General features: G+C 39.8%; 1 protein-coding gene across 8 annotated transcripts in view; it reads right to left on the bottom strand.

The window, feature by feature from the left end:
* JADE3 (jade family PHD finger 3) overlaps positions 1-15,863 on the bottom strand; it is a 138,039-nt gene that overhangs the window by 39,791 nt on the left and 82,385 nt on the right. For all 8 annotated transcript variants that reach the window (XR_009257346.1, XM_058714780.1, XM_058714779.1 and 5 more), the window contains one exon: positions 6,385-6,542. Coding sequence is in view for 7 of the 8 variants with exons in the window: in XM_058714780.1 (XP_058570763.1) it covers positions 6,385-6,542 (158 nt within the window). In the remaining variant the exon portion in view is untranslated. The remainder of the gene's footprint in view (positions 1-6,384; positions 6,543-15,863) is intronic.

Genomic DNA, 15,863 nt, shown 5'->3' with positions numbered 1-15,863 from the left:
GGTGGAAATAATACTATGCGAGTTTCTGAGCCCAGGTCTTGAGACTAGCAGCTTCCACTTGTTATCTCTTGGAATACTCACTCTTGGAGCCCAGAGGTGCTATGTAAGAAGTCAAATTATGCTGTTGAGAGATCATGTAGAAAGGTCCTAAGACTATATGGGAATTTGGGCAGTGCAGGTCACAGCATCAACTACAGGGTTACATTGGTGAATAGTATCAGTAAGGTCCCTGCGCTCACGGAGCTTTGAGTTTGTAATGTCACTATCAAAGAGTAGCAGAGAAGTGCTAGGTGCTCACCAAACTGTTTCGTTTTCCATCTAGGCACACAGCAAGACTGCACCCTCCAGCCTTCTCTGCAGTCAGGTGGGCCAAGTGAGTGAGCTCTGGCCAATGGAATATAGGTGGATAAGCCACTTCAAATCCTAGCACCCCCAAAATCTACCTGTATAACCCTCCACATTGTCTTTTCTTTTCCTGCAGACTGGATTTAGAATTTTGTGGGGAAAGATGGGAGTAGAAATGGACCTAGCCAACAGAGAAGCCACTCATAAAAAAGCCTGAGTCCCTGAAGGACCACATGGGGCAGAGGTGACTCACATCCCAACCTACACTGGATGGAGATAAGTGCAATACATAAAACCTTCACTGTGTTAATACGCTGAGACTTTGGGGGAGGGGGATGTCTGTTATAGTAAATGGCCTATCTGGACTAATACAAAGAAGAACCTGTAAAGAGTTACTTCCCAATATTTTCATGTATGTTTTAACTTAAATAACTAGAGTAGTCCCCCTTTGTCTGTGGTTTCCCTTTCCACGGTTTCAGTTACCCACAGTCAACCGTGGTCTGGAGGCATATGATCCTCCTTCTGATGTATCATCAGAAGGTCAATAGTAGCCTAATGCTATGTCACGATGCCCATGTCATTCACCTCATTTCATCTCATCAAGTAGGCATTTTATCATCTCACATCATCATGAGAAGGGTGAGATATTTTGAGAGAAGACAGCACATTCACATAACTTGTATTATAGTATGTTGTTGTAATTGTTACATTTTATTAGTTATCTTAATAGTTTGCTGTACCTAGTTTAGAAATTAAACTTTATCATAGGTGTGTATGTATAGGAAAAAACATAGCATACATAGGGTTTGGCACTATCCAGTTTCAGGCAACCAGTAGGGGTCTTGGAATGTATCCCCAGTGAATGGGGGGTGGGGGACTACTGTATTGTATTGCATTAGATTCATTCTTAAATTTCTCTAACAAATTTATGTTTTAGAATATTTTCTCTAGAGAAGTGAGATTTCTACCAGTGGAAAATAAAGTCACTAACCGATTAGGTTTTCATTTTACTAAAACCAACATGGATGAGCTGATCCAAAATAATGTATTAGAAGAGTTTTGCTTTTACATTCTGATATTACTTATATCCTATTGTGAACTGCTAGAGTCTTTATTAAAAACCTTTAGGGCGCCTGGGTGGCGCAGTCGGTTAAGCGTCCGACTTCAGCCAGGTCACGATCTCGCGGTCCGTGAGTTCGAGCCCCGCGTCAGGCTCTGGGCTGATGGCTCGGAGCCTGGAGCCTGTTTCCGGTTCTGTGTCTCCCTCTCTCTCTGCCCTTCCCCCGTTCATGCTATGTCTCTCTCTGTCCCAAAAATAAATAAAAAACGTTGAAAAAAAAAAAATTAAAAAAAAAAAAAAAACAAAAACCTTTAGCAGAGAATTAAGGAATGTCATCATGCTCTTGATGCACACTGATTTACGATTTTTTAAATTTTGGAAGGTGGGAAGAATGTTTACAATTAAACAATTAACATTTCTTCTTTATATGAAAGTAATACATGATCACTGAAGATACTGGTTTTCAATTTAAAAGCAATCATTCTAAGGTCTCATTATAAAGCATTTACATTTGTTTAGATTTGGCAGTTATATTAGAGGAAAACACTTTTATTTGTGGCTTTTGAGAGCAAAGCTACTATCTTCTTTTTTTAAAGTAGGCTCCATGCCCAGTGTGGCACCCAACGCAGGGTTCGAACTCACGACGCTGTGATCAAGACCTGAGCGGAGATCAAGAGTTGGACACAACCGACTGGGCCATCCAGGTGCCCCATAAAGCTACCATCTTTTAATTAAAAAACTGTTCAAATATTCTCTCAATTGTGTAAATAACTCAACTGTTACCATGCACATCCTTAACTTGTAGGAGGTTTGTAATCTATGAAAACAACAATACTGAAGACATATAAAAAGAAACACTAACGCAAAAAGTTAGAAAATTAGCCAATAAAAAGGAACACAAATACTGTTCTGTCTTACAGTGTGGGGGAAAAAAAGTAACATAGTTGGACAGAGTGAAGTATAAATAGAGAAATCAGCATCTCAAGTCAAAGTAGGAAAACATTTTTTAAAGTCACCTTGGTAGATTTGTGAAAGAAGGGATTTGTAAAAATAGGACTGGGATTACTTGGCAATTCAAGAACTGTGTTTTCTTCCACAGCGGCATGGCACCGAGGTGGCGGGGGGGGGGGGACCTGGGGTCTCGCACCTATCACTTTCTAAAAGGAGGCTGGCTCAACGAATGAGCAGGGACACACGGACGTCCACATGTGACAGAATGAAGCTGGGCCTTAACACTCCACAACATATACAAAAGTTAACTCAAATGGATCGAAGACGCAAGCGTAGGAGATGAAACTATAAGATTCTTGGGAGAAAACAGGTGCAAAACTTCAAAATCTTGGTTTAGGCAATGATTCCTTAGATATGACACCAAAAGGGGAAGCAACCAATGCAAAAAACAAACTAAACTTCATCAAAACTAAAAACTTTTGTGCTTCAAAGGACACTACCAAGAAAGTGAAAAGACAACTCATAGAATGAGAGAAATTATTTGTAAATCATGTGTCTGATAAGAGACTTATATCCAGAATATGTAAGGAACTTTTAGAACTCAGTAACAAAACAAACAGCCCAATTTTTAAAATGGAGAAAAGATCTGAATAATTTCTCCAAAGAAAAAATATATACGAGGTATGTATGAATGTAGTATATAAAAATGGGACATTCCAAAACCGCTGGTCAGGGGACTCTGTTGCCTTGTTCACCAACGGGTCAGATTTTTAGCAGCTGAGGGCATCTATTCCAAAGTGAATGTGATGAAACATAAAGAAGTAAAGACGAGGTGATTCACTTTGGCTGTCTGAACAGCAGTGTTTCATAGGAAGAGAAAAAAAAATCACACAAAGGCTTCTTTTTGTAATAAAGTAGAAAAGCTCTCTTTCAAAAAGAATATACACATGGCTAATAAGCACATGAAGAAAAGATGCTCAACATCATTAGCCATTAGGCAAATGCAACTTAACACTATGGAGAGATCTGCTTTATATCCACCAGGATGGCTATAATCAAAACGACAGGCAATAACAAGTGTTGGTAAAGACACGGAGAAAATGAAACCCTCATATATTGCTGGTAGGAATAGAAGATACAGATGCTCTGGAAAACAGTCTGACAGTTCCTCAAAATGTTAAAGACACAGTTACCACAGGACTCAGTAATTCTACTCCTAGGTACATGCCCACGAGAAATGAAAACTAAGTCCACTCAAAAACTTGTACAAGAATGCTCACAGCAGCATTATTTATAATAGTTAAAACATGGAAACAATCCAAACATCCATCGACTGATGAACAAACTAACAAATATGGTATATCCATACAATGGAATATTATTTGGCCATAATAAGTTAACGAAATACTGATATGTACGACTACGTGGATAAACCTTGAAAATGTTATGCTGCATTAAAGAAGTCAGACTCAGAGACTACACACTGTATGATTCCATTTATATGAAATGTCCAGAAAAGGCAAATCCATAGAGACAGAAAGTAGGTTAGTGGTTGTTATAGACTGAATTGTGTTCTCCCAAAATTTTAATGTTGAAGCTCTAACTCCCAGTGTGACTATAGTTGAAGATGGGGCCTATCAAGAGATAACAAAGGTTAAGTGAGGTCATAAAGTGGGGACCTAATCTTGATAGGGTTGGTGGGTCCTTATAAGAAGAAAAGGAGATGCCAGATCTTGACTTCTCTTTCTGTCTCTCCCCCACCCTCTGTGCACACAGAGGAAAGGCCACGTGAGAATCTTTAAAAAAAAAAAAAAGGCAAGCTGCACATTTATAAAAATACATGATGGTCATGTGACAAACCTGAAACTAGACTTGACTGAAGAACTTAGTGAAATCCCTCACCTCCCAATTTCCTATTTAAAAAAATTTTTAAGTTTATTTATTTTGAGAGAGAGAGAGAGAGAGAGAGAGAGCGAGAGAGAGCGCGCGCGAGAGAGCGAGCGCCAGCATTGAGAGGGCTAGGGGCAGAGAAAGAGGGAGACAGAATTCCAAGCAGACTCCTTGCTGACACAGCACAGAGCCCAATGCGGGGCTTGAACTCATGAACCATTACATCATGACCTGAACTGAAAGAGTCAGGTGCTTAACTGACTGAGCCACCCAGGTACCCACCCAACCCAATTTCCTAGTTTGATCTATTAAAGTTTACTTGTTAGTTGTAGGTTTCCTTACAATAAACTCTTTCCATCAAGTGCTTGAGAAAGTGAAAAAATCTTTTCACTTTTAGTAAAGGAAATACAAGTGGTTAAAAAGGGAAGGTTTATTATTAGCCCTTCCTACTTACTGTTATTCCCTGATCTTTGTTTTTATGCCCTTCCCTTCCTAGTGTCATCTTTGCTTTTCTTACTTGTAATGTATTTTGGTTCTTCACTAATTTTCTTTCCTAACATCCACTCATTTTCCTCTTTGCTTTTGTCCTAGTCTCCTCACATCAATAAGTGTGCGTTGAAAACCTCCTATTTGACAACAGGAGCTCTGCTTTTAGGTAGCTTATAGTCACATCTTGTTGTCTTTCTTTTCTCTTCTCATCATGCATTTCTGTGCCTTCCTGTGCCCACTATCACATTTTCTTACCCATTTTTATGCTCCTCTATTTGTGATGACTGTTCATGTGTATATAGGCTTCCCAGTGTTACTGCTATGGTATATGAAAATACGGACAAGAAGGAGATGAAAATGTCTGACTCTTGTGTTCACTCATGATGCTGCACTGATTTTGAGGAGACAGGAGATGGCGTTGATGACGACGGAGCTAGTGAGGCTCAGGAAATGTGCTGGGCAAGACTGTGGAGCTTTCTCTCCATGGGTGGAGTGGCCTGAGCTCGGGCTTCTAGAAGCGATCTGACAAGTGGTTCCGGGGCATGACGAGGGCCTAAAAACCTGAGGCGAGGGGCACAGAATTCAAGGATGTAACTGCTGCCCTTTAGGAACCTAACATGTGCCAGAAAAAGAGAAGATGTACAATAAGGTAATTCTCATAGTGAGCAGCGGGTCCCACCAGTCCCCTTATCTGGTGCTATTCCTTCCATTCCTTCCTTCTTTTCTGCACTCAAAACTCATACCAAGCATTTTATTTCATGCCAGCCTTTGCGCAAAGCAGTGGGAAACACAAAGACCAATATGAAAAAATGGCTTCCAAACCAGTCATTACTCTCTTTAAAAAAAAAAAATTTTAATGTTTGTTTGTGTGAGAGAGACAGACCTCGAGAGAGAGAGAGATCGATCAGGAGCGGGGGAGGGGCAGAGAGAGAGGGAGACACAGAATCCGAAGCAGGCTCCGGGCTCTGAGCTGTCAGCACAGAGCCCAACACAGGGTTCAAACTCACGAACTGTGAGATCATGACCTGAGCCAAAGTGGAACACATTACTGACTTAGCCACCTAGGCACCCCAGTCATCGCACTTGAGGAGCTGAACTTACTCCTTTCTCTGGCAGAAAAGTCCTCTCCTACTTAAACGTTCTTCTCAAGTCTTTGTAAATGAAGGTTATGTGCTTATAGTCAACCCGATATTCCAGTTTCATCCCCTTTCATTTGGGTTTATGCATTTCACAGACTGTATGTTTTGGCCTTCTATTTACAGATGCTATCACGACAAGGCCCCTATTAAAATGAAGCAACTTCTAATGGGATTATATATTAATAGGTTTCTTACAAGGTTATGTCATTAATGTTGTTTCTCTTCAAAGACTAGTAAATGCTAGTAGACTTGGAAATCCTAGTCTCTAAAACCTTATCACAAGTTCAGATTGGACTTCAAGATAGTTTAACCCTGCGAATGGGCACATATTATATCCCTAAATAAATGAGCTTGACTTTAACTGCTGGCCTACCCTAGCCTCAGACCATCTGCCACTGGTGGCAGTATATGACTTTGTATTATAAATGTATCATTACCCATTCAAAGTCTCTCCCCAGCCAGCGCACAGATAACCATAAGATCATTCATTCCTTAAGTCAAAGCAAGTACCTGACAGAAGGCTGTGGAATATTGTCTGGACTGGCTGGTACCTGGACTCCCTTTTCCCATTCTTCCTTCCATGTATCGGCAAAGAGGTAATAGCTGTCAGGACTAATATGATGAGAATCTGGAAGTTTCATGGCACTGATGAGGTCCTTCCGGAATACCTGAGAAGACATTGTACACATCTTGAGAAGACCATCACTATGAAACTAAAACCATTTAATGTTCTCCTTTTAAAAAGACTATCCTCACCCACTCTACACTTCAACAAGAGACACCTTTAACTTCCTCAATGGCCAGATCAACTTTTATTTGGAAAGTGTTTGAGGTACCGACAGGGAAGCCAGTTTGTTCTGAATTTAATAAAGAGTAAAGAAATTCTTGGGGCGCCTGGGTGGCGCAGTCGGTTAAGCGTCCAACTTCAGCCAGGTCACGATCTCGCGGTCTGTGAGTTCGAGCCCCGCGTCAGGCTCTGGGCTGATGGCTCGGAGCCTGGAGCCTGGAGCCTGTTTCCGATTCTGTGTCTCCCTCTCTCTCTGCCCCTCCCCCGTTCATGCTCTGTCTCTCTCTGTCCCAAAAATAAATAAAAAAAATAAAAAAAAAAAGAAATTCTTCTCGGAGTGCCTGGGCGGCTCAGTCGGTTGAGTGTCCAACTCTTGATTTTGGCTCAGGTTATGATCACACCATTTGTGAGATCGAACCCCACATCGGGCTCTGCACTGACAGCATGGAGCGTGTTTGGGATTCTCTCTCTCTCCCCCCTCCCCTGCTCGCTTTTTCTTTCTCTCTCTGTCTCTCAAAATAAGTAAATAAACTTAAAACAATTCTTCTCGAATTATTTCCGAGGGCTCTTTGAATTTAAATCAACAATACAGGTTACTCTAAAACTGTATAAAACAAACAAACTTTAACGCTCTCAAATTAAGCAATAAGTATCCTTTGATAACTTATAGTTATTTATTTAGCCATCACTTTATTTTTTAATTATTTACTCAGACACATAGAAAAGTTACAGAAATAGTACAGAGCTCCCCTTCATACGGTTTCTTCTAATGTCAATATCTAACATAACCAAAGTACAATTAGCTAAACCAGAAAATTAATATTGCTGTAATACTATTAATTAAGCTACAGACCTTATTAACATGTTACTGATTTTCCCATTAATGTTCTTCTGTTCCAGAATTCAATCCAGAATCCCACATTGCAATTAGTTGTCATGGCTCCTGAGTATTCTCCAGTATGTGAGGCTTTTTCAGTCTTTCCTGGTCTTTCAAGACCCTGACACTTTTGAAGAGTACTAGTCACGTATTTTAGAGAATATCCCCACAATTTGGGTTTGAATGATGTTTTCTCAGGATTAAAGCTATTCGCTTTTGGCAAGAACACCACAGAAATGATGCTGTGCCTTTCTTGTTCCATTTTATCAGCAATGCGTAATGCCAATGTCCTGTCAGTGGTGATATTAAACTTGATCGCTTGGTTAATGTAGTGTCTTGCTGTTTTTCTCCACTGTTAGGTTACTGTATTTCCCTTTGTAATTTATAAATATCCTAGAGGAGATACTTTGAGATTATAAAAATATCCCATTTCTCCTCAAACTTTAGCATCCACTGGTGGATAACTTGCCTGCAACAATTATTACTGTGGTGTTCTAATGGTGATTTTCTATGTCCCTCAGTCCTACGTTTATCGATTGGAACTGCTCTGTAAGAAAGATCTGTCCTTTCTTCCCCCTTATTTTTCAATTGTTTAGTTAGATCATTATAGACTTGTAAGTATTTCTTTATTCTTCCAGTTATAATCTAGTATTAGTGTTATTTATTTTGTTGCTCAAATTGTTTCACCTTTGATCACTAGGAGCTCTTTTGGGTTGCCTAGCATCTGTGCTCTTTCAATGCATCCCATCCTTTTTTGAGTATTTCCTTAATTCTTTACTTTACAACATGTTCCAGGCACGTTTGTATCTTCTAACTGCTTATAAAAGCTATTGATCTTATATGTTAACTTCACTGAATTCTTTTACTGCTTGCGTTAGTCTTATCATTGATTTTCCTATGGTTTTCCGGATGTATTATCATATCATCTGCAAACAGAATTTCGTATCTTCTTTACCTAGTCTTCTGTCTCTAATTGGTTTCTCTTGTTTAATGGAATTGGCAGATATTGCACTAACATTTGGAATAGTATTGGGGATAGTGGACACATCTGCCTTCTTCCTGAAATTGGGGGAAACGCATCTAGTGTTCTCTATCAACTAAGATACTAGGTTGAGGACCTAGTATATACACCTAGTATATGGTGTATATACATTGTATATATGTTAAATTATCTTACAGTTCCTTTTTTCTTGAATGTTTTCGAAGGCCTGGGTACTGAATTTTGTTAAAGGCTTCTTCAGTGAATATGAGAATAATTATATAATTACTTTCCTTATATATTAATATACTGTATGATAATATTGTATTTCTTAATACCAAACAAATTCTGCATTTCTGGAATGAATGTTATTTGGTCATGGTATACCTTCTTACTATGGTTTTGTATTCTGTCTTCTGTTATTTACTATTTCTGTATCATATTCATGAGTGATATTTATCTGAAGTTTTCTTTTTTAATTGCCTTTGTCTTTTAGGTTTAGGTATCAGTGTTATGCATGTTTCATAAAAAGAATTAGAACATTTTCCTTCTGTTAACAATGCTCTAGAATAATCTGAGAATTACTGGGACTAACTGGTCCCTATGAAACCATCTGGACTCGGTGCTTTAAAAGCTTTTTTTTTTAACGTTTATTTATTTTTGAGAGAGGGAGAGTGAGAGAGAGAGAGAGTGCGCGCAAGTGGGAGGGGGCAGAGACAGAGGGAGACAGAGAATCGGAAGGAGACTTCAGGCTCCGAGCTGTCAGCACAGAGCCCAACATGGGACTCAATCCCACGAACTGTGAGATCATGACCTGAGCCAAAGTTGGACGCTCAACCGACTGAGCCACCCAGGTGCCCCTGGACTTGGTGCTTTTATTGTGCAGTAGTTCCTAATAACATACTCTACTTATTCTTTGGAAATTGATCACTTTAAGCTTTCTACTTAGTCTAATGGAGTCAAGTTTGGTAATCTGTATTTTCATAAGAGTTATCTATCTTATCCAGTTTTTCAAATTTATTTCTGCAGAGGCTTGCAAAGTATAGGGAGGTCTACTTTGGACAGAAGTGTGGGATCATAAAAATGATGGTGCATATAGAAACTGTGAAAAGCAATATTAATAATTAATGGGGTAATTATGACTTTTCTATGCACTTTAAACATTTTGGTCAACATATTAGAAACTCTCTTATTGTTGGCTATAAGTGTATATAAAAAATGAAAAATATAATATTTATTTAGTATACTGTAATTAAACAATGGCAACATTGAGAACTTAAGTTAATATTTATTTAAAGATTTATCAAGAGTGGGTAGGGGCGCCTGGGTGGCTCAGTCGGTTAAGCGTCCAACTTCGGCTCAGGTCACGATCTCGCGGTCCGTGAGTTCGAGCCCCGCGTCGGGCTCTGGGCTGATGGCCCAGAGCCTGGAGCCTGCTTCCGATTCTGTGTCTCCCTCTCTCTCTGCCCCTCCCCCGTTCATGCTCTGTCTCTGTCTCAAAAATAATAAACATTAAAAAAAAAATTAAAAAAAAAAAGAGTGGGTGGAACAATGCTCACCTTTTTCTGATCATAAATTTAAGATATGGAACAAACATCTGAGATGGAATGTTTTCAACTAATCATTATTTTTAAAAATCTATGATTTCAGGGGCGCCTGGGTGGCTCAGTCGGTTAACCGTCCGACTTCAGCTCAGGTCATGATCTCACGGTTCGTGGGTTCGAGCTCTGCATTGGGCTGTGTTCTGACAGCACAGAGCCTGGAGCCAGTTTTGGATTCTGTATCTCTCTCTCTCTCTGCTCTCCCTCCCTTGCTTGTGCTGTCTCTCTCTCTCCCAAAAATAAATAAACATTAAAAAATTAAAAAAATCTATGATTTTGGTTTGTATTTCCCCTTTCACCCAAGAGTTGTTTAATAGGTTTTAAAGTTTCCATAGGAAAGGACCTTCCTGTTTTTGTTAGTAATTTCTGATTTTACTGCGTTGTGACCAGAATTTTTGTTTACATCATGTCTACATAATGGAAATGTTTTTCCTTGTGACTTAATATTTGATCACTCTGTAAGTGTACCACAGACATTTGAGAAGGTGTATTGTCTATTATCTCTAATATCAAGAGTTAGAGTTTGATAGATATTAATCAGATGTACCTTACTGCTTAAGTTGTTTAGATCTTCTATCTCCTCATTTTTTTGTTCACTTAATCTGAGACTGAGAGAAGTGTATGAAAGCCCCCTATGGTTGGTGTGTTTCCACCTACGTCTCCTTGACTCTTCTATAGTTTTTGCTCCAGAAAGGTGGTTGCTGGGTTATTCAGTGCACAAATACTCTAAAGTGTTACATCTTCATGGTAAGTTGTAGCTTTTAACATTAAAAAGTCTTCTTTGGGGCACCTGGGTGGCTCAGTCGGTTGAGCGTCCGACTTTGGCTCAGATCATGATCTCACGAAGGTTCGCGAGTTCGAACCCAACGTCAGGCTCTGTGCTGACAGCTCAGAGCCCGGAACCCACTTAGGATTCTGTGTCTCCCTCTCTCTCTGCCCCTCCCCCTCCCCCACTCACACTCTATCTCTATCAAAAATAAACAGACTCAAAGAATGTTAAAAAGTCTTCTTTGTTTTGGGGGCTTGATTTCTACTTTGTCTACTATCAGGCTCACTCCTCCTCCTACCGTCCTCCTGGTATACCTTTGTCCATCTCTACTTTTAGCCTTTCTGAGTAGGTGTTTTAGGTATATTTTTGTATACAGCATATAGTTGCGTCTTGTTTTGTGAGCCAAAATAATATTTTTCTTTAATAGCTGTTAAGCCCATTCATATTTACTGGCATGACTCAGATGTTTGGTCTCAACCGTCATATTTGATAATTACATGTGTTATATTTCCTTGTGCATCTTTCTCTACCAGATGCGTATTCTTTGCTCTTTTAATTACAGTATTTTTTTTGCATTTAAGGTTCATATTTTTATTCTATTTGTTATCTTTGTACTTAGATCTTTAAAAAATGCCCTTAGTTTCATTGTCTTTTTTAACCTTTTACTATCTGGTTTATCAGTTTTTATTGCTCTCAGTGAACTCCTCAGAGGTGAGGAGGATAGGAATGAAATGTCTACTGTGGCAGCCAAGAGGATCCCAGCACGAGCCTTAACCTTATCCCTGGCAAGGGAGCCCTAGCCGCGTGATAATTTCAAAGGACAGAGATAGAGGATGATCATAGGAGTACAGCTACAACTTGGACTCAGGGAAACAAAGAGATTCTTCATAGCTCATTTTCTGTACCCTAAGTACAATTAGGCACTGACAATATGGGAACCATGATCCATCTAAAGTTTGATGTACTGTCATCCTCTGGTTGAAAGGGTCCCTGGGCGACTAAGGGGCACAGAAATATGCTTACCAGCCTGGAAACATAACTTAAATGGCCATGGAAGCCTAAGCTTTGTGATTCTGCCTTTTCAACAACAGAAAAAAGCATGCCATGAGATCGTAAGCTAAGCTGGCAACGATTTCAGTGATGAAGGCCCAGTTGAGGTCTAAGCCATGAGGGAATATACTTTTACATAAAAGTATACATACACTGGTCTATACGTCATCTACTAATTTCTAATTCTAAAAATATTCAACCAACCACTGGCAGGCTGAAGGTAAACATGTGCAAATTTCTGGAAGGTCAAAGGAAAAACATGCTATCAATCAAACATTTTAGCCTTTATTTATTTAAAAAAAATTTTTTTTTCAACGTTTTTTATTTATTTTTGGGACAGAGAGAGACAGAGCACGAACGGGGGAGGGGCAGAGAGAGAGGGAGACACAGAATCGGAAACAGGCTCCAGGCTCGGAGCCGTCAGCCCAGAGCCTGACGCGGGGCTCGAACTCACAGACCGCGAGATCGTGACCTGGCTGAAGTCGGACGCTTAACCGACTGCGCCACCCAGGCGCCTCCACTTTAGCCTTTAATGCTAATAAAGGTTCTCTGAGGAGAAGCGCTGTTCAAATTCTGTGTAACGTGAAGTAGAGGCACAGAGCGTGATCTAATAAAGCAGTTAATTCTCTGTTGGTGCACTTCTGCTTAAACTGACAACATTTCAGAGTATAGGACTGAATTATCACATAATCAAATGATGCCATTTAAACGAATAAAGACTCATTCCATTTGCTACTTTACAGGGAGAACCCTGCAAACGCCTGTTGCTTTCACTTAGGGATGATTTAGGATTAATATGCTCTGAGCAAAGTAGAGAAGGAAACCAACCTTAAACTTCATGCTAGTGGCCAGGTGGCAACAAAATGACCTACCTACCAAGAATCTTAGCCAATTAAAGATAATTGGGTGCTGTGCAGGGAGAAAGCTGTCTACAGGAAAAAAAAAAACTGGTGGTTTATTACAAAGTTCTTTGTATAAGGGGGTAAGAGAGGATCACAGACATATCCATTTAGCGTGTTCTGCATAGAGCTTAGTGTTCTGCATGGCTAGGGGGAAAATCTCAATCACCATTTTCCTGAACACTGATCCATTTCTATAAATGACTACAGAGCCTTTAATGAGCCAGTGGTTAAGGAGCGGTGACAATTTACAATTGTGCTAATAAACTACTGTCTTTGGGAGAGAGTGTGCTGTGGGAAATCCTATGTTAGATCTGGAAAGAATACTAAAGCTAAGTATTTTCAACCTCCTAAAATATTTCATTGTTTTCCATGTGATACACTTCGCAAAATAAATTAACTGATTTGCAAATCATGCTTCGGACTTAATATATGTCACACCATCTAACCATATAGCTTAAGCTGTATCTTTACACTTGATGTAACTGCTTATGAACATCTGTCCTGTAGTTTCCTAAGTAGCCTGGAAACATATTGTAGTGGGATGAGTGGTGGCCCCCCAAAAGATATGCCTACATTCTAATTTCTGGAACCTGTGAATATTACCTTATTTGGAAAAGGGATCTTTGCGGACATAAATAATTTAAGGACTCTGAGATGAAGAGGTCATCCCAGAATTTTTGGGTGGGCTCTAAATCCAATGACAAGTGTTCTTACGAGAGAAAGGCAGAGACAGATTTAAGACAGAACAGGAGGAAGCAGTGTGACCAGGGAGGCAGAGTTTGGAGTGACTCACTGATCCACAAGTCAATAAATGCTGATAGTCATCAGAACCTAGAAGTGGCAAAGGATGGAATCTCCCCTAATAGCCTGGCCAATTTTGGACTTCTGGCCTCAGAACTGTGAGACAATAAATTCCAGTTGTTTTAAGCCACCCAGTTTGTGGTGATTTGTTACAGCAGCCCCAGGAAACTAATACACATGTTTACCAAACAGAAAAAAGTAACTTGAAGACTTTAGACAAAGCGATATAAAAGCAGAGGCCAGCGAAATCTGGCCCTTGTCCACGGCTTCAGAAATACCAAACCTCCAGGGAACAGACATTCTGTGAAGTCTGGAAACCTGACTGCAGGAACACCAATCAATTCATACCTATCTTCCTTAAGCAAATGAAGGCTGAATCTAATGACTATTATAATTTTCCTTTCACTTTTAGAGAAAAATAGCAGACTTATATGATAAGCCTGATTTCAATTTTATAAGCTAGCCAGATTAAATGGCATCAGACCCAAGGTTTCCAGAGAAGCATTTTTACTCAAGGCAGAGTGCAAGAGTCTGCTTTATCTTGCTGTAGAAATATCCCAAGCATGAGGCAGAACATAAAATGCCGAAGAAGGGATAGGAATGCAAGTTCAGTACTTAGGAAGATATCTGCAAAGTGATATGAAATATATTTACCAAACTGGTCTCATGAATCTGCTTTTGATAAGAAAAGGAATTTTTTTTAATGAATACAGGCAAACAAAATAGCTTTAGCGTATCCTGGGTAGAGGTGTGCGTTTTATACACACACAGAGGCACACGCATATACACATATTTGTATGTACTTTCATAAAGAAACAATAAAAGGATAAATGAAAAGCTTTTTAAAAAAAATGGTTAATTCTCAGGAGGGGGGAGAAAATAGGGATGAGAAACAGACCAAAGCTGGACCTCTCTGAACGTATTTTAGGTCACAGTTGGATGTCTGAACCAGGCAAATGTTTTATATAGTCAAAAATGAAATTAAAAGGGGCACCTGGGTGGCGCAGTCGGTTAAGCGTCCGACTTCAGCCAGGTCACGATCTCGCGGTCCGTGAGTTCGAGCCCCGCGTCAGGCTCTGGGCTGATGGCTCGGAGCCTGGAGCCTGTTTCCGATTCTGTGTCTCCCTCTCTCTCTGCCCCTCCCCCGTTCATGCTCTGTCTCTCTCTGTCCCAAAAATAAAATAAAAAACGTTGAAAAAAAAAAATTAAAAAAAAAAAAAAAAATGAAATTAAAAGTCTTCAAAGAATGGAATATGGGGGTGTCTGGGTGGTTCAGTCAGTTAAGCATTCGACTTGATTTTGGCTCAGGTCACGATCTCACGGTTCATGAGACTGAGCCCCGCGTCCAGCTCTGTGCTGACTGTGCGGAGCCTGCTTGGCATTCTCTCTCTCCCTCTCAAAAAAAAAAAAAAAAAAAAAAAAAAAAAAAAAAGTTTAAAGAAAGTAAGATGGGACCAGGAACAGTCTACCCAGACTGGTCTACTGGATTCACCAACTGATTTGGGACAAGTTATTTAAATTCTGGGCCTCAGTTCACTCATCTCTAAAATGGGGATAATAAAAACACCTTGTAATAAGAACACTTGTTATAAGAAGTAAATGGATGAGTTTACGTAAAGGGCTTAGCGTGTTACTGGACTCATGATAATTGCTAAACAAAGTCTAGCTGCGGTTATTATTCTATTATCATCATCACAGTCTCAGCTTTGCTTCCAAAAGCAGAAAGAAGTATGTAGCTGAGTTCTCCTATCTATCTAGTTCATAAAGTAATCATCGATGGGATAAAGGAGATGAGAGTTCACAGCTCAACTAAAACGTGCATGGTTTGGCTCCCAAAGACAGGATTCCCAAGCAAGAGGCCCATCAAAAACTTCAGAAAACACTCTACGGGCCACAAGGTAACACAGAACTTCACAAAATACAACCTGGTGTTTGATGCCAAATGAAAGATTACGAATGAAGGAACTAGATGCTGACACTGACCTAGGTAATGAAGTTGAGAAGTTTTAGAAGTTCTTAATTGTATGCCTGTTTTATATGCACTGGTAGTTTCCCCAAAAGTGCCTGAGACAAAAAACCTTTGTACTTACCAGATATCTACTCATTTATGGTCAAAGAGGGGATTCACGGGCTAACATACAGCCCCAGCAGCTAGGCCAAGTCTAACAGGGCATGTACATCTTGGCCTCTCGGATGCTTGCAGAAACAAAGGAGGCCTCACTA

The sequence above is a fragment of the Neofelis nebulosa genome, chromosome X, assembly GCF_028018385.1.
Source record: "Neofelis nebulosa isolate mNeoNeb1 chromosome X, mNeoNeb1.pri, whole genome shotgun sequence".
In the NCBI taxonomy this organism is placed as follows: domain Eukaryota; kingdom Metazoa; phylum Chordata; class Mammalia; order Carnivora; family Felidae; genus Neofelis; species Neofelis nebulosa.
This window is presented reverse-complemented; position numbering and strand designations above follow the sequence as displayed.